We start from the raw sequence: 23,860 nt of genomic DNA, 5'->3' as shown, positions 1-23,860 counted from the left end.
GGAGCCATTCTGGGGGCGGGATGGATGGACCCTGTGTGAAGGATTAGAAAAGGGTCCAGGATGAACACAAGGCTCCCTCCCACCTGTAAAGCTCATGTGGCTGGACCTGCTGTCACTATGGGCTTTCCCAGTGGGAATCAGCCTCCAAGGAGCTCTGTGGGAAGGACAGGACAGGTCTGGGAAGGGACAGGCAGCAGTGAGGAGGGAGAGACCTCCCAGTGGCACAGGAAGGCTCTCCCAGGGAAATGGTTCCATGTGCTGGAGCTCCTCATGGTACCAACACGGTTTGGGCTCGAGACCACCCCTTCCCATCCCTATTCCCATCCCCAGGCACACCTGGAGCAGGGCTGAGCCCCCTGCTGAGCCCCTGGCCCAAGTGGGGAGGGAATGGCTGCAGTGTGGACAGGCTGGGTCCCTCCAGCTCTGAGCAATGCCAGATTGCTGGGCTGGGACGCATCCATTTCCTCAGCCACCCTCCCTGGAGAACAGGGTCACCCGTGTGACCAGGGTTTTCCGTGCCTCCCCTGTTCCTGCTCCCGAGCATCCATCGTGTGCTGCCACAGGGACCGATGTGACAGTGACACCTTTGGGTGTTTAATGCTCATTTTACCAGCGTGCTCTGGACCCTGAGTGCATCCATCACCGTGTCCATATGAATAACAAGGACAATGCAGCAGCTCTCCCTCCCCTGCCTTAGCCCTGCAGCTCGGGAAGGCTCCCAGCTCCAGGTTTTCCCCCCTATTCCACCCAGGCCCAGCACAGCAGCTTTGCCCTGGGGGGGCTGAGGCTTTGAGGTTAAAAAAGCAGAATTCGGGTCCCTCATTTCTCCTTGTCTTTCTTTTTGCCCTTCCTCTGGCTCGTCAGCTCACTGAGCTTCTGGTCCAGGCGCCGCTGGAGGTGGGCTCGCCTGGTGGGATCCAGGGATTTGTCCTTGGAGCCGCTCCCAGGGTACAGGATCCCCTCGCGGCTGATCCGCTGCCGTGCCTGCGCCTTGGCCTTCTCCCCGCAGCCATGGACCTGCGGGAGAGAACGGACACCGGGCACTGGGGCACGGATCACCCACGTGGCAGCCAGGGGCTTGCACTCCTTGAGCCTGGAGCTCCTTTTTGGCCTGCTTTGCATTCCCCTAAAATCATCTCCCATCATTTACAGCCATTATTATCATTATGTTATTATCATTATTATCATTATTACTGTGCTGTTACATTGCTTTATATACTTACATATTTTTATAATTTCAATTATTCATTATTTTATTCATTCATTATTATTCTATTCTTTATTTATTATCTTTGTTTACTATTCATTCTATTTATTTTTGTTTCATTTTATATTTAGATTCTATATTTTTATGTATTCTTCTACTTTTAGTTTAAAATTAGTAATTAATATTTGTTTTTCTGTGTTTTATTAAATGATCATTTATAGCTCCTCTCACACCGAACTAAGTATAAAGATCCAGGTCCTGGGCTCTGAACAGCAGGCAAATCATCCTTTGGGATGGTTCGAGTGGCTCCTTCCACCTCCTTTCCAGTGAACTGGGAAAGGAGTTTTGGGGAGCAGGAGACTTTTTTTAGCCATGAATCTGCTGCTTTAATGAGCCAAGTCCAATGCTGGAATTATCTCTCGCAGGTGAGATCCTAAAATCTGATCCCTTTTCTTGGCCCATCCCAAAGTCATTTATGTTTCCATGGAGTGAGGTCCCAGCCTGTTCCCTCGGAGCTGTGACAGCCCTTCCCAGGGCTGACATGGATTTGAATCCCTACAATTGTTGGGAGCCTTTGTTGGTTACCATTCAGCAGGGAGAGGCCATTCTGCAGGGAACAGATCTCCCTCCCCCTGGATGCCAGTGACCATAAATACAGCTACTCCTTGCCATGGAAACAGATAGCTCTTGACAGAGGGAAAAGCTTGCCAAGGATTTATAGGGCTGCTGAGCTCCTGGGTGTTCCACAGGGTGAGGAACAAGGACACAGGGAATTCTGAATTGCTGGCCAGGCAGCACTGCACCATGCCTGACCTGTCCCCAGGATGCAGAGACAATCTGCAAAGGGCTGGGATCATCCTCAGAATGCAGAGGGAACATGCAAAGAGCTGGGAATTGAGTCCAGGCTCGCTTGAGCCTGAGACTCGTGCTTCTCCATTTCTGCTCTCTGCCTCACCTTATCCACAGGGCCTCAGAGTATAAGTGCCAGAAAAGGGTAAAGAAGGGCACAGAATGAGAGGAAAACAGAAAAGCCCTCAGGAAGAGGTGAGCAGAGCCCAGGTGGCAGCACCTGCCAGCCCTGTGTACCTGAGCTCAGCACAGGCTCTGACAGGGAGGGCTCTGCTCAAACTCCCTTCAAGGAAACCCTCCCTGCCCGGGGAGCTCCACGGGGAAGATTCCCAGGCTAAGCCCATCCTCCCCCTCCTTACCTCGGGGATGTGGTGGCTGAGGCAGAAGAGCCTCTGGCAGTGGTGGCAGAGCTGGCCCAGGGTGGTGACAGAGGCCTTGCAGCGGAGGAAGCCACAGGTCCTGTCAGCTTCGATGGCAGCGGAGATCAGAGCGTCGAAATCCTCTCCGGCCGCGCTCCCGATCGCCGGCTTTCCTGGGAAAGGTGAGCACACACCCGGATTGGGGTCTGGGAACAAACCCACCCTCCTGCAGCCACAGGGCAGCCTCTGTCTTTACATCCTTCAGTGTGGGCCAGGTACTTCCCTCCGCTCCTCTCCCTACTCTTGGGAGCCTCCCATGTGATTGCTGAGACTCTCCTGGGAAAGGGTGTCCAGTGTTTTTCCTGGCTTAAGGAATGTGCCTCCAGGTATCCAAACCCCTCTACCTGGATGCTGCAGCCAGTTCCCACCTCCCTGCAGCTTTCCAAGAGCCACGTGCTCCACGCCCAGATCCCAAGGTCTGGAGCAAACCCACCAGGATTAAGATCCATTCAAGGAAGCACATTAATTGAGCTGGTTACAAAAAGCTTCACCCACCTTTGGCTTCGCTTTTGTCCTTTTTCCTTCTGCCACACCTGGGCTCCTGCACCTTCCTGGCCGCCTCCTCCCGCCTGGCTTTCTCCCTCTGGACTCTCTCCAGGTGCAGGGATTTCAGGTCCACTTTCCCCGAGCCCTTGCTGCCTTCCCCCTGTTCCACAGGGCCAGGGGTGTTCCCGCTGGGATGCTGCGGCTTGGGAAGGGGCTCGGAGGGCAGCGGGGACTTGGAGGGCAGTGGGGGCTCAGAGGGCTCGGAGGGCAGCAGGGACTTGGAGGACTCGGAGGGCAGTGGGGGCTGCTTGGGGAGTCTCTTGCGGACACTGATGTACCTGTCCCGGCCCTCCCCGGAGCTCAGGTGCTGCAGCCCATACTCCTCTGCCAGCACATGGACCAGCATCCGCTCGTGGGAATTCAGGGATGCCGGGAAATCCAGCTGCGCCTCGCTGCTCGCCAGGAAGGCCACCAGCATGGCCCTGAACCTGTCCCCACCCTCCTTTGACCCTGAGCTGTCTCTCCCAGCTGCGGCCGTGCTCGGGGAGCTCCGTGCTCCCGGTTTCTGGCTCCCCGCTCTGGCTGCCGCTGCCTTGAGCTTCCCAGCCGGAGCCGGCCGCGCTTTGGGGCCCGGTGGTTTGGGGCCCTGCTGGCGCTGGGCCCAGCCCTCCCCGGGGTAGTTTTGGGGCACGAGGTCATCCAGGTACTCGAAGGCGGAGCGCACAAGGCCGTGCTGGGACAGGTGGTCCAGCAGGCGCCGCAGGAAGGGGCGGCTGCCCACGGTGTGGCTGTCACACACCACGGCCACCTGGCGCCGCGCCCGCGTCACCGCCACATTGATCCGCCGCTCCTCGGCCAGGAAGCCCACCTCACCTGGGAAGACAGGAGGGAAGGGATGCCAGAGGGGATAGGGCTGCCTCCAAGAAGGGGTTTGGTCCAAGGGATCCAAGGATTTATTGGCTGGAGGGTGAGAGTTGGCGTTTATGGGGCTCTGGTCCCTGCTCACACCTGTTCCTCTTCCTACCTGTGTTCCACAGGCTCCACACTGAGCTCTTGGGGTTGGGAAGAGGACGGAAGGCACATGGAAAGGAGAAATATCTCCCTGCCTGGCCCAGGACACAAGCTCACCTTGGAGCTGGGAGCAAACACAGGATGGAGCAGCATGGAGAAGGCTCACCCTGCTACACAGGAGGGACTGCAGGTAAAGAACTCCCCCCATCCTACAGAGCTCCCCCCTGCTCCCAAATTCCCTGAGGGTCTGTAGGAACAGCCATTTGGGAGCTCGGGGAGGTTTTGCTCTGCTCACAGACAGCATGAGAGCCGGCAGTGCCGGGATGACTCAGGCAGGATCAGGCAGCGAGAGCGGAGCGTGGGTGGCTGCGAGCTCACAGCTGAGGGAACAGCGAGGAGGCCAGGCTGGAAGAGATTAATGCCTCTGCCAGAGCAGTGCCCAGCCTGGCTCTGCCTCAGCAGCCTCATTCGTGCTGCCTTTGAGGGGACAGGCTGAGGGGGAGCCCCTCTCCCTGCTCTGCAGCTCAAAGAACAATTCCCAGTTTCTCTGATGAGGTTTAGTCCAGCTGCAGGGGCAAATCCAACTCCTTTGAATCCTGTAAGGGTTTGGGTTGGGAAGGACCTTAAGGCCCATCCAGTTCCACCCCCTGCCAGGGATACCGTCCGTTATCCCAGACTCCCAAGCCCTGTCCAACCTGGTCTTGGACATTTCCAAGGATGGGGCAGCTACAGCTTCTCTGGGCAACCTGTGCCAGGGCCTCAGCACCCTCACAGGGAAAAATTTCCTCTTAAAGGAATGTTTCCTGCTGGATCAGGAATGGCTGCAGAGGGACAGGTCAAGAAGAAGCCTCCCTGTGCCCTCAGGAAAGCAATTCCTGCCCCACACCTGAGCTTTGCCCTCTCCCTTTGCAGAAGGGGCTGTGGGACACTCACCCTCCCAGGGCCATCAGCACAGGGGTGAGTCACTCCTGGATCAGGACTATGCTTAGTGCTATCCCCACCTCTGTTCTCCCCACAAGGCTGCTTTTCCTCCTCTAGGCTTGGAAAAAGAGGCACCTCCTCCTTCCATGCATATTTCCCCCCTTTTTTTTCCCCTTCCAGCCCTCAGCATTTCACCTCCAGCAGCACAGGTAGGGCCACAGGGCTGTGGGTTTGGAAGGGGAATTGATCCCAGCATGGAACAGAGGTGATCACAGAGTGATCCTGCTCAGCCAGCTCCACCAAACCTTTCAGCTCCCTGCACAGGAGCCTTGTGCCCCCAGGGCAGTAGCTTTTTTTCCAGCTATTAACTTTCACTGCAGCTGCTGATAGCAAAGAACTTGATTTTCTGCTCTAGATTTTGCTCCCAAATGCAGTATTTTCCATGCATGGCTTGGGATGCCAGCTCCTGCTCGCTTTCTGCAGGGAACTCACCCAAAATGGGCTCAAAACCCAAGAAATTACCCCCCAACTCCTCAATATGTGGGGCTAATGGGATGTGACATTCTTAGGGCCCTAGTTTAAATAATTTCTGAGGCCTCAAGGGCCAGGAAACCATCAAACTGAGCAGTCCTGGACCTGCTGTACCACGGGAGCCTCCTCTGCAGCCCTGACAGCACATATATTCATTAATTAAACAAAAAAGCCTGAAAAGGGAGGGTTTGCCAGTAAATCCATCCAGAGCCAAGTGTTAGAGCACTGCAATTAAACCACAGCACTTTGCTACATGACTTCCTCGCCATTCTCCAGGGAGCAACACTCCAGCAGCTAGGTCTTACCTTTCCTGTTGGATCTGACAAAGGACAGGATCACTGCCTCCTTCTCCCTTCCTTGGAAACCATCCACTGATTTAATTTCCAGCTCGGGGTGCCTGTGGCAAAGGTGCTGTCGGAGCATGTCCACCTGAGAAACAGGCCAAGAGTAGCTTTTAAAGGAAATACATGCGTGAAAAGGATTAAAATGGCAGGGTTTTGGGGGAAATACCTCCCTCCCAAACCCACAAGGATGAGCACTGGCATCTCCTGAGGCTGTGAGTGGAACACCGCACTACCAGCTCTTCCCTCCACGGCCCCAAGCCGCTCAAAGGTGCAGGAGTTGGTCCCAAATGCTGGTTAAATTTGGCTCTGCAGGTCTCTGGGGTCTCTGTGTGCAGGGAGAGGGGGGATGCCAGGAGAGGGACAGCTCACCTGGAGGTTGTAGGGGGCCACCACAGCGATGTCCTTGGCCTTCACACCAGCGTCCACCAAGGCCTGGACGTGCATCCCCACCAGCTGGACCTCCCCTGGGACAGGAACAGAGTGTGACAGGGGATAGAGGCCAGAGGAATGTGCCCACCTCCCCCAAAACAGCAGGAAAGGCTGCCACAAACTGGTTATCCAAGATGGTGCCTAGTTCAGAAGGACCTAAGGGGAAAAAATTATATGAATTATGTCATGGTTTATTGGCTGGGCTTCTGCTTTGCAGCAAAACACAGCAATAAACATCAGGACTCTGCAGTGAGCTGTGCCAAAAGGCTGCCTCCCAAATTTGGGGAGATGTGCCTCTAATCCTCTGCTCCAAATCCCTGAGTTCTCTCAGACCAGGCTTTTTGGCTTTCTGTGAGGGAACAAGAACCTGTTGTGTTCAGCAGGGCCCTGGGAATGGTGCAAAATAAAATGAGGCACTCAAATGATGGTGGGGGTCAAACAGAAGGTAAAAGATATTTAAACTGGTAAAAACTGCCCTTGTATTTTCCAGTCTGACTTTGCACTCAAGCTCTGTAATGAAACTTATTTTTTCAGGTGAAAGCAGCAGAACTCTGTGTCCCAGGAAAATCCATGCAGAAGAGCCAGACAAGATTTCATGGAAAGGAGCAGAGGACTGGGAGGCAATTCTGAGCTTTATCCATGGCCTTCCCAAAACAGGCCTGTGCTCTGCCTGCTGCTATTTGCCCTTCCTCGGCGTAAAGCACCTCCACAGGGATTCTCCACCCTGTCCCAGCCCTCAGCACGGAGAACTGTCCCTGCGAGGGGACACGGCAGCCAGAGAGGTCACCCACAAGCTGGACACTGTCACCAGAGCTCCAACACAGCTCGGAGTCCCTGGAGGTTGAGGATTTATGGAGGGAAGACCACTCAACTAAGCAAAGCTCTCTGGGAGCCCACCTTCCCCAGGGAGACATCTCTGGGATGTGGCCAAGCCTGTGGTGGGCTGTGCACCTCAGTCCATCCATTCTGGCCAATGGTACCTGGATTCCCCTTGGACTGTTCATCCTCCACTTCCAGCTCAAACAGGCCACAGCCAGCGGTGTCTATGAGCAACAAGGGAATGCCGGTCTCTTCCGTGTCAGAGACACCTGGCAGGTCCCTGCACAAGGTATTTGGGAAAGGGCCAGTTACCAACACTAATGTTACAGCAATATCCACACAAGCTGTGGCTGCCCCATCCCCGGAAGAGCTAGGCTGGATGGGATATGGAGCAGTCTGGTCTAGTGGAAAGTGTCCCTGCCCGTGGCTGGGACTGGGTGGACATCCAACCTTCCAAGCCAAACCATTCTGGGATTCCACGATTATCATAGCAAAGGAGGACACGGAAGACAACTCTGCATCGCTTCCGGTTACAGAGCAAAAAGGACAACCCCCCCCCAGGAATGTCTCCTCAATGAAACAATGGCTGAAACAAAAACACTGCCCCAACCTCAGGAGGAGCGGAAAACTCCGCAAGGAAGGGACAAACAGGGATGAAAAGGACATTTCAGCTCCTGCAGCAGCGGAGAGCAGGAACCCACCTGAGCAGGTGCTGTGCCACGGAGGGGTGTGCGCTGAGACGGCCGCCGTAGAGCTCCGAGGACGCCCATTCCATGATGTGCTGGTGCATGCGGTACTGCACCGTCAGCATCCGCACTGCCTGCTCCCCGTAGTGCCCCGCCAGCCGCTCCATCAGGCTCAGGGACAGCCCCTCGGCCGCGGCCCTGCAGGGAGAAGCAGCTTAGAGTGGGAGTGTCCACCCCCCAGGGACGGCCCAGGGCGGGATGGGGCTCAGCCAGCTCCTCCAGACACACGCAGTGCCGAGGGGGTCAGTGGGAATGCTCTGGGAGCAACTGCGCTCCAGCCCTGCTCAGCATCTTCGTGGGGCTCCCCTGCGGTGGCACTGTCACCCCTGTTCCACCTGGGTGCCAACAGTGCTGTCTGTCAGACCAGACTCCATGAGATCAGAGAAGTTTGGACACGGATCCTGCCCCTGTAACTCAAGCAATTCCAACAGTATGGCCTCAGGAGTCACCACCCCTGGAGGTGTTCATGGAACAACTGGATGTGGAATTCAGTGCTCTGGTCTGGTTGACAAGGTGGGAATCAATCACAGGGTGGACTTGGTGGTCTTGGAGGTCATTTTCAACCTCAGTGATTCCATGATTCTGTGATCCATCAGTGTAAGGCTACACTGGTGTTACTGCAAGCTCAGCCACAGCATCAGCATCACCCAGTGCATTAGGATCGGAGCTCCACCCCAAATTTTGGAATGCCTGGTGCTCACACAGCCAACCCTTGCTGCTTTCATCAAGACGCCCTCTGCTCCAGCATTTCCATCCTTCCCTGACCACTCACCCTGGACTAAGGCACGGATGCACCGCTCTCATTGCTTTTTCACCCATTAAATCCCCATCACATCCAGCAGCACCCCTTATTCATACATGTGGCACAAATTAATCAAATTCCTACAAAATTCAGCCTTTCAGGAGCCTGTTTGCTTCCTCCTGGCCTCACAGAGGGTTTGCTGAGAGGCACCATCTGAGGAAGAAGGATGGAAATCATTGCCCTTGGATTCTGTGAGCGTACAGAGATTCTTCATACTGAGGCTGACACTGAGGGCTGCTGGCGGCTGCCAGACACAAGGAAGCAGCATGAAGATGATGGAATGATGACAGGGAACAGCTCTGGAAAATGTTTTCCATCGAGCTCTGGGGCATAGCACGCATCCAACCCCTGCTGGGGGAATTCCAGCGCTACACGGCCCCACAGCGAGCGGATTGTTGTGGCACCAGCCAGCCCTGCCACGCTCACCACGGGCACTTGGGAAATGTGACAACAGACTGCCAAGTCATTAAACCTACAGAGGGGACAATTAAGGACAAATCTTTCCAAGAAGCCGAGCCTCATTAGCTCTCCTCGCTGAATCATAGGATGCAGCACACAGGCAAAAAGAAAAAAAAAAGGAATAACCTCTGGATGGACAGGGCTGCAGGATGTGGGAGGCAGCAGTTTGCCAGAGGGGGGCTGGGGTAGATGGGATGAGAGGACATAGCAAGATGTGGGGTTGGGGGATGCATTCTAGTTATCAGGAATTTGATTCTCCCAGCTCTGCCCTACCCACGGAGCCTGGATCTCCTGGACAGGAAGGAAATTCAGCAGGGAGAGCTGCTGGCACTCAGGTGCAAGCATATGCCTGAGACAGCTGTTAAACCTCAGAGCAAGCCTCAGGAATGATGCTGCTCCCTACCCTTCCAGCAGCATTCCCACCGCAGGGATCTGCAGGAGGTTATATGCTGAATTAATAATGAGGAATTAATCTGCTTGGGAATATTTCACCTGTTAATAATTTTCTGTTATTTTACCACTCAATTAATTCCTATGGTGGTTGATTTCTCTGCCAACGAAATCCTGAGTGCCCTGAGCAGATGTTTCTTACCTATTGATTGCTTTAGAGAAATACAATTGGGATAAGAGGTTGGACAGACAGAACCATGCATGGGATGCTTGGGAATATCTTCTTTAAAGTACCTAAAGTACAGCTGGGAAAAGCAGAATTCCCAAACCCAGCCCACAGCAAGCAGGATTTGTTGCTAACATGGTTTCACCTTGTTTTGCCTGCAGGAAATGCTGTGATTCGCCAGCCTGCCCTGTACGTGTCCAGAATGATCAGTACTAGGAGAAAAACAGGAATTGTTTCCCATGGAAGGCTGGAGCTGTGTCTTCAGCCATGGCATATTTTTTTCTTATTCATCCCTGTGACAGGAGATGCTGGTGTGACTGATCCCTGCAGTACACACTGGATTTGGCTGGAAAAGCTTGGAGTAGGAGGTCACTGTGGTTTCCCACCTCAGGAACTCCCCATTAATGGAGTTAATTCATGGATGTGCACCAGGACATTCCAGCTGTGGAGGCTACCAGAGAAACGCAAGGCCTGGCACTTCAGTGACAAAGTGAAAGGAAGTCCATTCAGACATGCCATGGCAATCAGCACATGGATTTGGGATGGTGCAGACATCCAGACTGACCACTGACAAACAAGATGGCAAAATATCCCTGTGTTTGTCCAGGAAACGGGTTGAGAGCAAGAGGTTTGATAAGCTTCTGCCAGTATCTGAAAGGAGTTAAACCAAATTAATACATCAGAGCTCTGATGTGTAGACAAATTCATTGGGAAAAGGATGGAATGAGGGCTCCAACAAGGCAAACAAATATTCCTGTCACACTGCAAGAAGTGCCCTGGCATGAAAATGCCCACAGGGACAAGGACAAATTGGAGGAGGAGGACCTCCAAGCTGGAAGCTGCTGCCTGTGAGCCTCAGCTGGAGCTGCCATGGGAGGATTGGAGGGGGTTGGAATTTGCCAGCATGGACTGCAAGGTGTGTGTGGGGATGCCCTCTGCATCCTGGGAGAGCTCCAGGTGTGTCAGAAAGCAGGGAAGAGGAGCAGCTTCAGACCCTGTGTCAAACACTCCCTAGGCCTCATGGGGTCACTGCTGATAGGAACAGGTAAATGCTGATTCCATGGAGGAAGAAGCAGGTGACAGGAAGGTGGATAGAGTCCCACAGCATTCCTGCTGGACAGAGGCTTCCTGCCTGAGCAGGGCTGACTTCCCCCTGCTGTAGTAACAGCCGAGCCTCCTGCCAGCCTGGATTCATCCCAGATAACTTCAGACCCTTCCCTGTGGCCCCAAAAATAGGAGCCCACCCACTCCAGGCCCGCTGTCATCAATGGAGAAGGGGAAGGTGGGTGGAAGGGTTGGAGTCCTCTGCATGAATCATCCCTGGAAATAGCTCCTTGCTTCCCCTGAAGCACAGAGGAGGTGGCAGGTGATTTGGGGCCTTTGTGGGAGCTCTGGAAATACCCATGGAAGGAGGTGGAAGGGATCTGCCACTGTGCCACTTCCTGGGCCTGCAGGGAATGTGGAAAGTCCAAAACAGGGCTCTCCAGCATCCCATGTATTTCCATCACAGTTGTTCAGGCTGAAAAAAATCTTTAAGATCATGGAATCTGATGTTCCCCAAGGCCACCAAGTCAAAGTTGATGGAGAGAAAAGCACAACTCCTCAAGCGGGAGCAGGAGAAGATCCAGGAGGAGCTTTTTGCTGCCAGCTCCAGCCAAGGCTCCTGGCAGCAGCCACCGTGACAGAGCAGAAAAAAAGCAGCTGCTATAATGTTTCTGGAGTGAAGAAAAACTGCTTTTGTCTCAAAAGAGGGAGCCAAAAGGGACACCAGCTGAGTGTCAGCCCCATTCCAGAGTAACAGAGCTGGGATTTTTACTGTGTTTTCATCTGACAGTCTGGGGAAAAGCCAGACTGAGGCTGCTGAGGTGCATCCAGCTGGATGGGTACTATGGAGCATTATGGAACCATCATTGAAGTTTTTCTGGGGGAAAAGAGGAACTTTATGCACCACTCACAGAAAATAATAATAACTCTGAAATTAGAAGGACCAAGTGGCCAATTTCTTCTTGCTATCAACAAGATATTACTCCAAAATGTGCCTTGCTTGGAAAATCCAGGCATGGAGAGCCGGCCTGCAAATTCACAGGGAATAAACAGCAGGACACCAAGAGTGGAGGGCTCTGGAGAGGCTTTGGAGCTCACCAGTCTGGACACTTCCAGGCAGTTGAGCATGTGTTTATCACCTGCCAAGATCTGCAGAACAGCAAGCTTTTGGGCACCTGAGAGAGGTAAAATGAGAGGATGCTGCAGCCCCTGAATGTTGTCCTCACTATCTCTGGGCCGTGTGCTGGGAGCTGCTGCCTGCCTTGGATCCTTCATTTCCTGTGTTCAACATCCAAGTGAGGTGGTGGATATGTGTCTGGTTCATTATTTTCTGGAAGCAGGAGAGGATGTTTATGAAGTCAGGCCTATTTCTCTGCTTCTGTGGTTCAGTAATTCCAGATCTGGAGCTGCCTAAACCAGATAAACATGAGCATATTTATGTTTTAAATTACTCAAAGATTCCTCAGTACTCTTTGCAGCATCCCCCTGGAAGCACAGGCAATTTGCACTATCCACAGATCTTTTCCACAAACTAACTGTTCTTATTATCCCCGTTGTAGGGACTGGGAGGTTTTATAATCCCTGAGGTGTGTGATAATGCAGCATCTCACTGGGCCAATTCACATATTAATACATTAAATATATAAATGTGAAAACCACAGAAGCAGAATTAGAGGGAAGACTTGGATTAGCCTGAGGATGAGCCCAAATGCATTCCACAGAGCCTGCAGGCAGCACACATCTCCACCGTGTGAAATGTCTCCCATCAGCAGGATTCGGAAGCTGCACAAAGAACAGGAGGATCCAGGATTTTTACCTGTGGGAGATGATGGTGGGGGGCAGTTGCTTGTGATCCCCAGCCAGGATGCACTTGGGAGCCTTCAGCAGAGGGATCCAGCAGCTGGCTTCCAGAGCCTGGGCACACTCATCAATCACCACCAGGTCAAAGTGGGTTTCAGGCAGCAGCTTCAGGGGGCCATCTGAGGAAGCACCTGGTGGAAGGAGAAGGTTCCCAAGTGAGCAGGGAAGCAAGGAAGAGCGAGGAACCTGCTCTGGAAACAAACCTCACAAGCTGTAATGGTGATTGAGGCAAGTGAAATAATGTTTCTTTGCAGAGATGTAGGAATTCAGCCTTGCCAAACATGTATCCATTGATATGTGTAAGTCAGGATTGTTTTTGCCAGTTCCTTTTTGTCCTTTTTTTCCCCTGGCATCTGGGCCCAGAAGCTTCCAAGTATCTTTGGGAACAGCAGTAAAGCCCAGATGCCAAAGAGAATAATATGTGCTCCAGTGCTTCATCTGGAGCAGAGCAAGGAACACCCACCTTCCTGCTGCCTCCCAGTGCCAACAGAACTCCTCATCCCCAGCACCCAGAGGGTGAGGGACTGGGGATTCACCTGTCTGGTAACTAAGGGACACCCTGAGAGGGGGAGATGGGCTGACTCTGCTCCTCCTCGTGGCACTGGGGAGAGGGAAAGGAGACTGGAACCAGACAGCCACATCAAGGGCTAATTTTTAACATCAGAAGTCCATTTGTAACATTTGTCTCCTTACAGACACCCTGCTCTAACCCAGACCTACTGATGCTGATCCATACATTGATCAGAAATCTGAATTCCAGGGGCATCCAAATCTCCCTGCAGTTCTCAAAGAAGAAGGATGCAAAAGGAGGAGGGCAGGGTGAAGAAGCCAGTCTCCCAGACCAGGGGATTTTTATTTGCAGAAATGTTTTTTCCAAAGCTCCTGTGATAATGCAGCTCTGAGAGCAGGGATTTGGCTTTGCCACTGTAAATCCTGCTGCCTCTGCAGCTCTGCACGACTTCAGACATTCCAGTTTGCCACCAAAGACACTGTTTTCCTTCCAAAACTGTTTTCCAGCCTGTATGAATCTGCTCTGGTGAGTTATAGTCGTAACTCGACTTCTGCCACTTGCACAGACCCCCAGCTGGCTGGCAAGCTCCACTTCCAGGGAGAATCATAGCTGATCAACAAAAACACCAGTTTTACTGGGAGAAGGAAATCTCCCCCTTTCTTTCAGGCAAGTAAAAAGAAGTGAGAGGCCAGCTCCCAGGGACTAAGACACGGAAGGATTTATCTGTCCACTAACCTTCATTCCAGTCACTTGCTGTTTTATGACCTAAAATTATTGATGTTTCCTTTCAACAAATGACCCTTGAGCAACCACATCTGAAGAGTGTAAATGGGCCCTGGAGTATGAAAAACCTGAGCCAGTAAAGCCCTTCCACATATGCCAAACCTTCCCACCTGCAGATGCCTTGATGGACATGTGGACCTGCTCCCTAAAATCCTGTGTCACAGGCATTTGGGTGAGTGCAGAAGCAGCCACATGCAGCCTGGGAGCAGACTCTGGAAACACGTGCTGGGTTTCATCAGTCCTGGAAAGGGTCCAAGCAGGGAAGCAATCCCATGTGATTTATGCAATGGGGAGCAGATTGCACACCTCCAGCAGCACTTGTTTACTCACTGCACTCCCAGCTCCTACTCAGAGCTAACAGGGGCCCTTCCAGATCCATCTTCTGTGCTCAACAACATCCTGTGCCACAGTGGAAGCTGGGAGAATCCCACTGGGGAGGCATTTGGGAGACTTTGCTGAGCTCCCAGGAGCTGGGAGCAAGTGTGCCAGCCATCCCAGGATAGCAGCCTTGCAGAGAAAGAGGTTTACCTGGCAAAGGGAGGAAAACACTGAGCAGGAGGGTCTCACACCTGTGTTGGTGGCAAGGACAACGCTGGCCTGGCTGAGGGCTGCAGCCATGGCAGCCTCTTCTCTCTCCTTCAGCTCCTTCCTCAGGGTCTTGATCTCACCCAGAAAATGGCTTCGCTCTCCCTTGTCTTGGGCCTTTTTGGTTTTTGCCTAGAAAACAGAAGAATTTGGATAGAGCCAACTGCTGGTACTCAGTTCTGTCTGTGTCTGTGACCAGCCAAAGCATCTGGGCATGGAGCAGGGAGGAATGTTTGGGAAGAGGGGTCTTGTTCCTCTGCTGGGGGAGAGTCTGGGATTTCCTATCTTGTTCTGAGGAAGCAGAACCCTCCTGGAAGCAGGAGGGCTCCCCAAGCCCCAGCAGCAGCTCTGCCACCTCAAACTGGCCTCTCTGAGCTGCTGGAAAGGATCCAGAGCAGCATCCAGACATGCCCAGGGCTTTTTTTAGCAGGTATTAAATGTATCTACCACACCAACCCACCAGCACTGGGCACCAGCACTACCAGAGCAGCAGCCATGGGGACCACGGCTCAGCTACAGCTCACTGAGCAATCCCAGATGGAAACTGGGATTATTTCCCTGGAGCTAAGGCTGGGAAGGATGCAAAGGCTGCAGACAGAAGCTGTTACAGGCAGCCAAAACAGTAAGACAGGCTGGCTCCTATAGTCATGCCATGAATGGATGGATACATTTTCCAGGGTCTAACACGGATCAGCTCAGCCCCGTTTTGGTTGAACTCACGGGTATTTAAAACTATGAAACCTCCATGTGTCTGTCAAGAGTGGTCCAAATGGGCTCAGGAGTTCCAGGTGTGGGATCACAGGCCCTGAGGATGTGGTCAGTCTGGATGTCACCCATTCCTAGTTAGGGATTAGGAATATCAGCTCTAATCATCCCCACCTGCCTCACAGGGGCTCTCTCATCCACCCATTGGTCTGGGAGTCTATTTAAGGCCAGCCCATGGAGTGAGCCTGGATTCTTTCCTGGATTCCCTGCCTCATCCTCCTGGACTGCTCCCTGATCCCGCTCAGCATCCCTGGAGCTGGACTGGCCCTGGACCTGCTCTGCATTTTGTTCTCAGGTACTGTGGGGCTGAAACCTTGCTGGGGCAAGGAGTATCCAGAAGCTGAGGTCCTGGGAATCTCAAAGCCAGGTGAGGGAAGGAGGCGCGAAGGGGTAGGAAATGCCTCAAGAGGGCACAGGTTTTCATTTCTGTTACTGCTCCTTCTGTGGGCTGGGGTGAAGCGGAGGAGAGAGAGGAGTCAAAACATGGAGCTGCAAAAGGAAAAAATTGTTCCAGGGAAAAGTAGGGAATGTAGCAGTGGAGAAACAGAGGCAGGAGGAAGAAAAGATGGGTCAGGACCTTGGAGATGAGCTCTCTGCAGCCAAGGGCAGCTTCTGTGACGGGCACTTCCCAAGGAGATGAAAGTGAAAATTAATCACCAGTGAGAAAGATGGAAAATAAATTAAGAAGCAAAAAAAAAAAAAAAAAAAGGCTTTTGGACAGTGCTGCCACCAGAAAAGGGAAGGAAAATAGGGAAAATAACCTAATTAGCATCAAATCCTCACCCCAAGTACCAGAGCTACGCTGTAAGAGAATGTTAGGAAAATTAGGGTGAGAAAGAAGAAATTAAGGATGAATTTTAAAATGTGCTCTGCTTTCTACTTGAGGTGGCTGAGAGTGGGAGGAGTATCAGGACAGGCAGACAGCTTGTTAGGAAGTGAATTAATGATGGGAATGTTTCCCTGGTAAAGAGGCGGGCACAGATCAGGCCAGATAGGTGATGTGAGGGGCAGCAGCAGGGACTGGAATTTTCCCCACTTCCATGAGGAATTCAGGCAGGAGAGGTTCTATCCTCCAGCACATGAAGATCAGAGAATCCCAGAATGGTTTGGGTTAGAAGGGACCTAATGGATCATCTCATAAGGGAGGGACACCTTCCACTAGCCCAGGTTGCTCCAAGCCCTGTCCAGCCTGGCCTTGGACACTTCCAGGGATGGGCAGCCACAGCTTCTCTGGGACATCCGTTCCAGGCCCTCCCCACCCTCACGGGGAAGATCTTGCCCCGATATCTGCCCTTCTCATGGGATCACTCCAGGCTCCACAATTCCCCCCCACCTCCCCCGCAGGGCCACGCACCCAGGCCTGGTCGATGTCCCTCCTGATGTCAGCCACGAGGTGGGCGCTGTCCCCGCGGGCCAGCACGGCGTCCAGGGAGTGCTGCTGGATGGGCTGCAGCAGGCGGGCGGGGTGTCCCAGCCGCAGCAGCCGCGCCCTGCAGCCGGCCAGCCGCTCCACCAGGTTATCCACGGCCACGTTGGACGGGGCACAGCACAGCACCTGCCGGGGACAAACACTGCCTTGGCACCTCTGAGGGCACCCAAAGGCCGCAGCAGGGGGTGTCCAAGCAGAAAGGAGTAGAGAGAGGGAGACCAGAGTGTTTCTGTAGGGTCCCCAGTGATCCCCAAACCTGAGCTCTGTCAGCACCTCCTTGGAGCTGCTGGGGAACTCCCTGGTTCCTGCAAGCCAAGCCAGGCTCTGGATTAGCACAAATCCAACAGGAGCTGCTCCAGCCCAGGAGTGTGCAAAATAATCACAGAAACCTGGAATGGTCTGGATGGGACCTTAAAGCCCATCCAATAACCCCCTGCCATGGGCAGGGACAGCTTCCACTATCTCAGGTTGCTCCAAGCCCCATCCACCTTGGCGCTGGACACTTCCAGGGATGGGGCAGCCACAGCTTCTGTGGGCAACCTGTGCCAGGGCCCCACCACCCTCACAGGGAAGGATTTCTTCCCAGTATCCAACCTAAATTTCCCCTCTTCCCATCTGAAGCTATTTCCCCTTGTGGTACCACCCCAGTTCCTGATGGAAGAATCCCTGCAAAGCTTCCTTGTAGGCCCCTCCCATGACTGGAAGGCTGCTCTGAGGTCTTCATACAAGGAGAGGTGGTCACTTGAGGTGGTCCCTGTCACCACAGCCCCGGCAGTGAGCCTCACCTTCAGGCCCTGCTGCACAGCCTGCAGGATGATCTCCACCAGGGTCGTGGTTTTCCCTGTGCCCGGAGGCCCGTGGATGATGGCGAGCTCCCTCTGAGCCAGGGAGAAGGACACAGCTTCCCTCTGAGACTCATCCAGGGAGGCATTGAAGAACTCCAGAGGCTCTGGGGAGACAGCAGGAGAGTCACTGGGACCTCAGCCCCAGCTGGGAAGAGGCTGAGAAGCACAAATCCAGAAATACATGGTGCTTTCTGCAGCCGGCCCAAACCTATTTGATAACGAGGAGAACCTCGGGAGGAAAGCACTGAGGGGGCTGTAAGACCCCAGAAGGTAAAAATAAGCTTTTTATGCTTCCAAAACAAACAGGCTCTCTCCCCATCCTGCATCCACACTTCCCATCCCCTCCCCAGCCCTGATACTTGGCCTTCAGCCAGTCAGTGGTGGAATTCCCAGAATTTAAGAGGTATTTAGCTGTTCCAGCATCAAACAGGTAGATTTTCCTGGCTCTGGAGGGAGCTCTGTTTTGCAGGGGATTGTTTTGCAGGAGAACTAGCATCTTCAGTGAAATCTTCAGTGAAAACTGGGGAGGAAGTAGCAGATCTGGCAAACAAATCCCTGCCAGTGAACAAACCCAATGCAGCACCAGTGAAAAAGCAGAAAAACCTACAGAGTCTTTGAGCAGAACAGAGCAGCCCTGTGGTGGTCAGCCAAGACTGGGAATGAAGGCAGGAAAAGGTACAAAGAGCAATTTAAATGATAAAACTAAAATTAGTTTCTGCTTTAATAAGGGAGGAAAAAAGAGAAAAGAATATGCAAATCACATTAGAAGAGAATTGGTTTCACTGCAGAGACTGAATTCTCAAAAGCTGCTTTTTAACCTCCCAGATTTATCTCATTTAGGCCCAAATTCATTCTCATCCCCCCACAATCCTAATGCTAATCTCCCTGTTCATTATGGGAGTTAATTACAGCAGGGATGATGACTCATTACACTGAGGTTTCCCGAAAATAACGTTCCCACAAAAGCTTATATAAGACACATCTCTGGGCATCCTTCCCTGCTGGGCATCATGTGGTTCATGCTTCCCTTTGCATTAAGGGCTGGGTGAAAAACATGGGAGTTTCTTCTGGTTTTAGACAGGTGAACCTGCATGTGGCCTGTGGCTTTTGAAGCAGCACCACTAAATGAGGTCAAACAAAAGATGTTCATTGAGAAGGTGATGATGAAGAGAAAAATTGGGCTGAAGGTGCTTTTTGCTGTCACTCTGCCTCTTGGTTTATATGTAAATTTTGGGTGAGTGTGTTAATGACGAAGACAAAACCAGGAAGCATCCCAGGGGCTGGGGAAAAAGCAAGAATAGCTTCAAACCTGAGAGGCTTTTCCCACAGCGAGCAACAGCTGGGATGTGGGAGTCATTGATGCTTCCTTGCTCAAGGATGAGCAAAGGAACTTCTCCAGGCCTGTGCCCACCCTCATCCTTCCCAACCACACGCTGCCAGGAGCTGCTGTGTGGGAAGGCCGGCAGTGTGCCTCTCCTGGGCTGGCCACACTGGTGGGGAGGAGGGAAGAGCCTCTTATGGGATGCCGGGGCTCCTCCAAATTCTTCTCCCTGCAGCAGCTGGGCTCCAGGTATCCTCACCTGAAAAAATCCCTGGAATGTGTCTCACTGGTGGCCAGGTAATTGTGCACTGATGCACAACTCCATTTATTAGTGTTGAAAACCAAATTTTCTTGGCCATCCAGGCTGGTGCCCCAACATTCCTAGGACTGAGATGCTTTTCTGCACAGTACCAGCAGCTCTGGTGAGGCAGTGGGTTGAGGGGGGTGATATCCAAGCCCAGGAAAGGGGTCTTTGCACCAAAAACGGACAGAAACAGCCCTTCCTGGGAGGAAGAACCCAGGTTTTCCAAAGCTGGAAGCCCTTTCCAAGGTGTATTTCTGACCAAGAGCAATTCAGACCCCCATGCCCAGCAGCTCCTCCCTGATACAACCTCACTGCAGCCTACACTGCTGGGCAAAATCCAGCTGGGTACTTCAGCCTGGATCAGAACTTCCCCTGGTCTCCAGAGGAAATGTCTGACCTGCTTAGTCTTCCCCAAGAATCTCAGAGGCTTCTCCATGGTCCCTGTGATGACAAGAGGTGTCACAGGGCAGAAGGATAAGGAGCACTTCAGGTTCTTTTTTGCAAGAGACTTGTGCCAAAAAGCCAAGGAAGTGTTGCTGGAAATCCCTGGTGCTTCCTCAGTGCTCTGCTGCCAGGTTGGCTTTTTCTGGGGACATTCCTGCCTTTTTACCAGGATTGCTTCTTTCCCTTTACAAATGTTTTGGCAGCCATGGGCAGAGTTGGACACAAGCCAGGCCTTCTGGAGCCAGGAACAAAAATGATCATTCCTGACTTTCTCCAGCCCAGGAGGACAGGAGAGAGCTGGCAGCCACCACCTGCACAGGTACAGCAGAACCTGCTTTCCAAAGGGAAAAGGGACATGTCCCTCTTGGATGGCCAGGAGGAGCACAGCAAGCAGAACAATGCTGGCCTCTGCTGGCAAAAAAGCCTCTCCACTCCCCTCCATTCCCAAAATGTAGGGGTGCAGGGATCCTACATGGATGCTGGGAGCAGGGGAAGATTGTTTGGAGGAGATTTCAGGGGTGGAAGGTCCAGCAGGGTCACGGGTGCAGATCAAAGTGGAAGGGAGACAAGGAGGGCATTTTTGATGGGTGAGCACTTGGATTCTGCTTCCCAGGGAGTCTGATAAGGGCAAAATTCCTGCTCAGTTCAGAGTCTGCCCTTTCTGGAAAAATTGTTCTCCTACTTGGAGCCTTCCTGGAGATAGCAAGGTGAGGTGTGGAAGTGCTTTGTGCCAGTCCCAATCTTTGCTGCAGATTCCAGCTACCCACTGGAGATCCCTTCCTCTCCTTTTGGCTATTCCTTAGGCTATTTTTCCCACAGCCCGTTCCATGTTTTTGTCTTATGCCAAGGGTACTTATTGTTGCATATTTAAGTGTTTTGAAAGGACTTGGGCTTTGATGTGCTGTGTTGGGCTGCTGCCGTCTGGTAATTAATTACTGAAATGCACAGTGGTGTCAGAACCCACCTACAAGATTCCCTGATTGAAAAATCAGGATTCTCATCTTTTCCCCCACCAAAAAAAAAAAAAAAATCAGATTCAGGCTTCTGCTGCTGCACACTGCACCTGCTGGAGTAGATTTTGCCCTGTCTCCCACCCATGGCTCCCTGGTTTCTGCAGGAAGCGAGCTCCTCTCACATCCCCGAAAGGTGTTGACACAGATGTGTGTCTAGACAGCCAATTTCAGGAGCTGTCCAGGGCTTATTGACTCAGCCTGCTGCTGATGGGTTTGTTTGAAATCAGGTAATGGATGGGATGAGACAGATCCCCAAAGAAACCAGGCTAATGGGTGCTTTGTCATGGAAGGAGAGGCTGTGACATGGAAAAGCTGCCTGAGTGCTGTGAAGTTTGTCTGGCAGAGCCCTTCAGCTCGGGGCACGCTTATTCCAAGTTATTATCCCTTAATTCCTGGCTGGTACAACATCTCTCTAGCTGGGGAGAAAGCAGCTCTGAAGGGAGGAGGTAACTGCAAGGCCTTTGAGTTCACGTTGCACCTCCTCTGTCTGTCTAACGTGGCTCAATCTATCCATCAATATTCCCAGTGCTGAGCAGATGGAAAATTCATCTCTGCCCAGCCTGGCACAGCTGAGTGATGTGGTGAAAAGGAGCTTTCCTTCATTAGAGGCAGTTCTGCTCCCTCAGGGGTAAAAGCACTGTTGAGGAAAGTTGATTGATTAAAATTTAATTCTTTTATTTAATATTAAAACCTTGAGTGCACCAAGGTTCCTGGGCAGCCAAAGGGCTAAAAGGTTTGATTCAGACTGGGATCAGTGCTTAGAGAAATGGGGATAGGACTCATTTACAGCCATTTTTTATCCCTGGCACATCCTATCAGAAGTCAAGCCTGGCTGGAGGGGATGGGAGAGAGGCAAACCATGGTGGGCAGCCAAATCCAGGAATCCAAGAAGACAAACAGTGCAGGGAGCTGTGGAGGGGAGGAAAATGGGCAGAACCCTGGCAGGGATGGATGGCACGAGTGGGGACAGCAGCCCTGAGCTCTGTGCATGGCTTAGACACAGCCCACCCTGCCGGGCAGCCCAGCCCTCCCTCAGCCCTCATTCCCTGACTTTTGCACCCTTCCTTTCTGTCAAGGGATAATATCCATTAGCAGGTGTTGATATCTGACACGGCTGCTGATCAGAGGCTTTGCTCTCCCCAAAAGGTGAAGCTGTGTAATTTCATCTTTGTTTCTTCTAAAGAAGCACAACAGAGTGGATACTACTTATATCCAGGTTTTTGTCAAGGCTCTTTCCATGAGGAAAGTGTGCCCAGTATAAACCAGCATGAACACAATGCCACCGGTTGCAGCACCACTGATGACTCTCATTGAACGTTGGGGCAAAGTGGCTGCATGTGTGGATAAAAACAGGGATCAGAACTATTTGTGTTCTCGTGGGCAATTCCCAAGGATGCCCATCAAGCCTGATAAAAAAGGATCCTTACTTGTTTCAGGGAATGCCCTGGGAGCAGAGGCAAAGAAGAGGACGTCGATCAGGTCGGAGGCTGGGCCACCCCGGTACTGCTTGAGTGCAGTTAGAGCTCTGCCAAGGAAGGGAAGATCCAGGTTACAGGCACAGCAGGAATTCTTTGGAGACTCCCAAGTGCCCAGAGACAGGCTGAACTATTCCAAAGCTGAACAATGTTACCCCACAAGACTAATCCCACACAATTCCTGCATCTCCCAACCCTTGCACACACATCCCTGTGCTGGTCAGGCTTCCGCTTCCCATTGTCCCTGTTTGGTACAGCCAAATGTGCTTTTTTGGGATGTTTATCCAGCAAGGAGCTGTTCACTCCTCCTGCCAGGATGGAAAAGGCCCTACACAGAACCCAGAGTGTTCCAGAGGGACCAAAACACAGCCTGGAGAGGGAAAGGGAAGAGCAGGACCAGCCAGCAGGTGGGTAAACTGAGGCTGTTGTGAGGCTCTAGAATGACAAATCCAAACGGGGAAGGGACTGGGAAGAGCTTTTCCAGACTAAACTTGGCTCTCCTCATCCTGCTGGGCAGAGTGAGCCTGGGTGAGCCCTCACCTTTTGAGCCTGTTGTAGGTGACGTCGTTGGCCAGCTTGAGCAGGCGGAAGGAGCGCTCGTGGTCCACGGCCAGCTCCCCATCCCGGGGCTCCTCCAGGGCCACCGTCACTGCCTTGGGGGTGACACGTGTCACCACGCCCGTGCACAGCGGGTCCCCCTGCCCAGCCGACTCGTAGAGCCCCACGATGTCCCCTGCAAAGGTTGGAAGGGAGACAGTGAGGTGGGGCAAATGCGTCGCTGCCCAGGGAAGCTGCGGCTGTCCCATCCCTGGAAGCGTCCAAGGCCAGGCTGGATGGGGCTTGGCGCAAGCTGGGCTAGTGGAAGGTGTCCCTGCCCACGGCAGGGGGTGGGACTGGATGGGCTGTAAGGTCCTTTCCAACCCAAACCATTCTAGGAGTGTATGATCTCTTTCTTTGGAAAGACAGGAGTGTCACTGACCGGGCCCAAAGCTGTTGGAGGGCAGCTCGGTGTCCGAATCCCACTTCCTGGGCTGGAATGTCACGAGGAGACGCCCGTAGAGGCCGGTTCTCTGGCTGCTGACCTGGAGCTTGAGCAAGCAGACGCCTCTCCGCTGCAATTCCTTCAGGGAGACGCTCTCCTGCCATGCCCTGGGAGCCACACACAGGTGGGAACAGCACGGGGTGAGGCTGGGGTCACAGCTCCAGGGGACAGAGCGGAATGACCTTATCCTGGCTCCCGGCACCTCCATCCTCACGGCTGGCTAAGTGTCTGTACCCCCAACAACGGCATCTAAGAGGGTGACTCGGTCCTGTGGGGGCGAGCCCAGCAGGATTCCCCTGGGATCAGAGCCCCCAGGGGTGACAGCGGGTCCCAGCTGAGGGTCCCTCAGTGCTCCCCAGGGCTGACAGCGGGTCCCAGCTGAGGGTCCCTCAGTGCTCCCCAGGGCTGACAGCGGGTCCCAGCTGAGGGTCCCTCAGTGCTCCCCAGGGGTGACAGCGGGTCCCAGCTGAGGGTCCCTCAGTGCTCCCCAGGGGTGACAGCGGGTCCCAGCTGAGGGTCCCTCAGTGCTCCCCAGGGCTGACAGCGGGTCCCAGCTGAGGGTCCCTCAGTGCTCCCCAGGGCTGACAGCGCTGCCGTGCCCCCCCCCCCCCCCCTCACAGCCGCACGTGTCCCCGGCTGTGGCCGCCCCGTAACCGCCCGGCGGTCGGTGCCGGTGCCGTGTGTGCCGCACCTGCTCTGGGCCAGCTCGGCCTCCCGCTCGTCCCGCAGCAGCCCCAGGTGCCGCTCCGCCGCCTCGGCCGCCATGGCCCCTTCGGCGCGCCAGGCCCCGCCCCCTCGGC

General features: G+C 53.4%; 2 protein-coding genes across 2 annotated transcripts in view; both read right to left on the bottom strand.

The window, feature by feature from the left end:
• The window catches only part of MYRF (myelin regulatory factor), a 232,964-nt gene that overhangs the window by 48,853 nt on the left and 160,251 nt on the right, over positions 1-23,860 (bottom strand). The gene's annotated exons all lie outside the window — the stretch shown is intronic.
• On the bottom strand, positions 573-23,849 carry IGHMBP2 (immunoglobulin mu DNA binding protein 2). The gene is made up of 15 exons (XM_068194406.1): positions 23,752-23,849; positions 22,998-23,167; positions 22,559-22,751; positions 21,971-22,068; positions 17,402-17,565; positions 16,542-16,742; positions 14,407-14,554; positions 12,500-12,674; positions 7,718-7,900; positions 7,178-7,296; positions 6,138-6,232; positions 5,730-5,853; positions 2,971-3,834; positions 2,416-2,588; positions 573-1,017 (listed from the first exon to the last, which is right to left on the bottom strand). Exons 1-15 carry the CDS (start codon positions 23,823-23,825, stop codon positions 820-822), a joined length of 2,979 nt encoding a protein of 992 aa, XP_068050507.1. The 5' UTR covers positions 23,826-23,849; the 3' UTR covers positions 573-819.

Source organism: Anomalospiza imberbis, chromosome 6, assembly GCF_031753505.1.
Source record: "Anomalospiza imberbis isolate Cuckoo-Finch-1a 21T00152 chromosome 6, ASM3175350v1, whole genome shotgun sequence".
NCBI lineage: Eukaryota > Metazoa > Chordata > Aves > Passeriformes > Viduidae > Anomalospiza > Anomalospiza imberbis.
The sequence above is the reverse complement of the archived record's forward strand: the minus strand, read 5'-3'. Positions and strand labels throughout refer to the sequence as shown.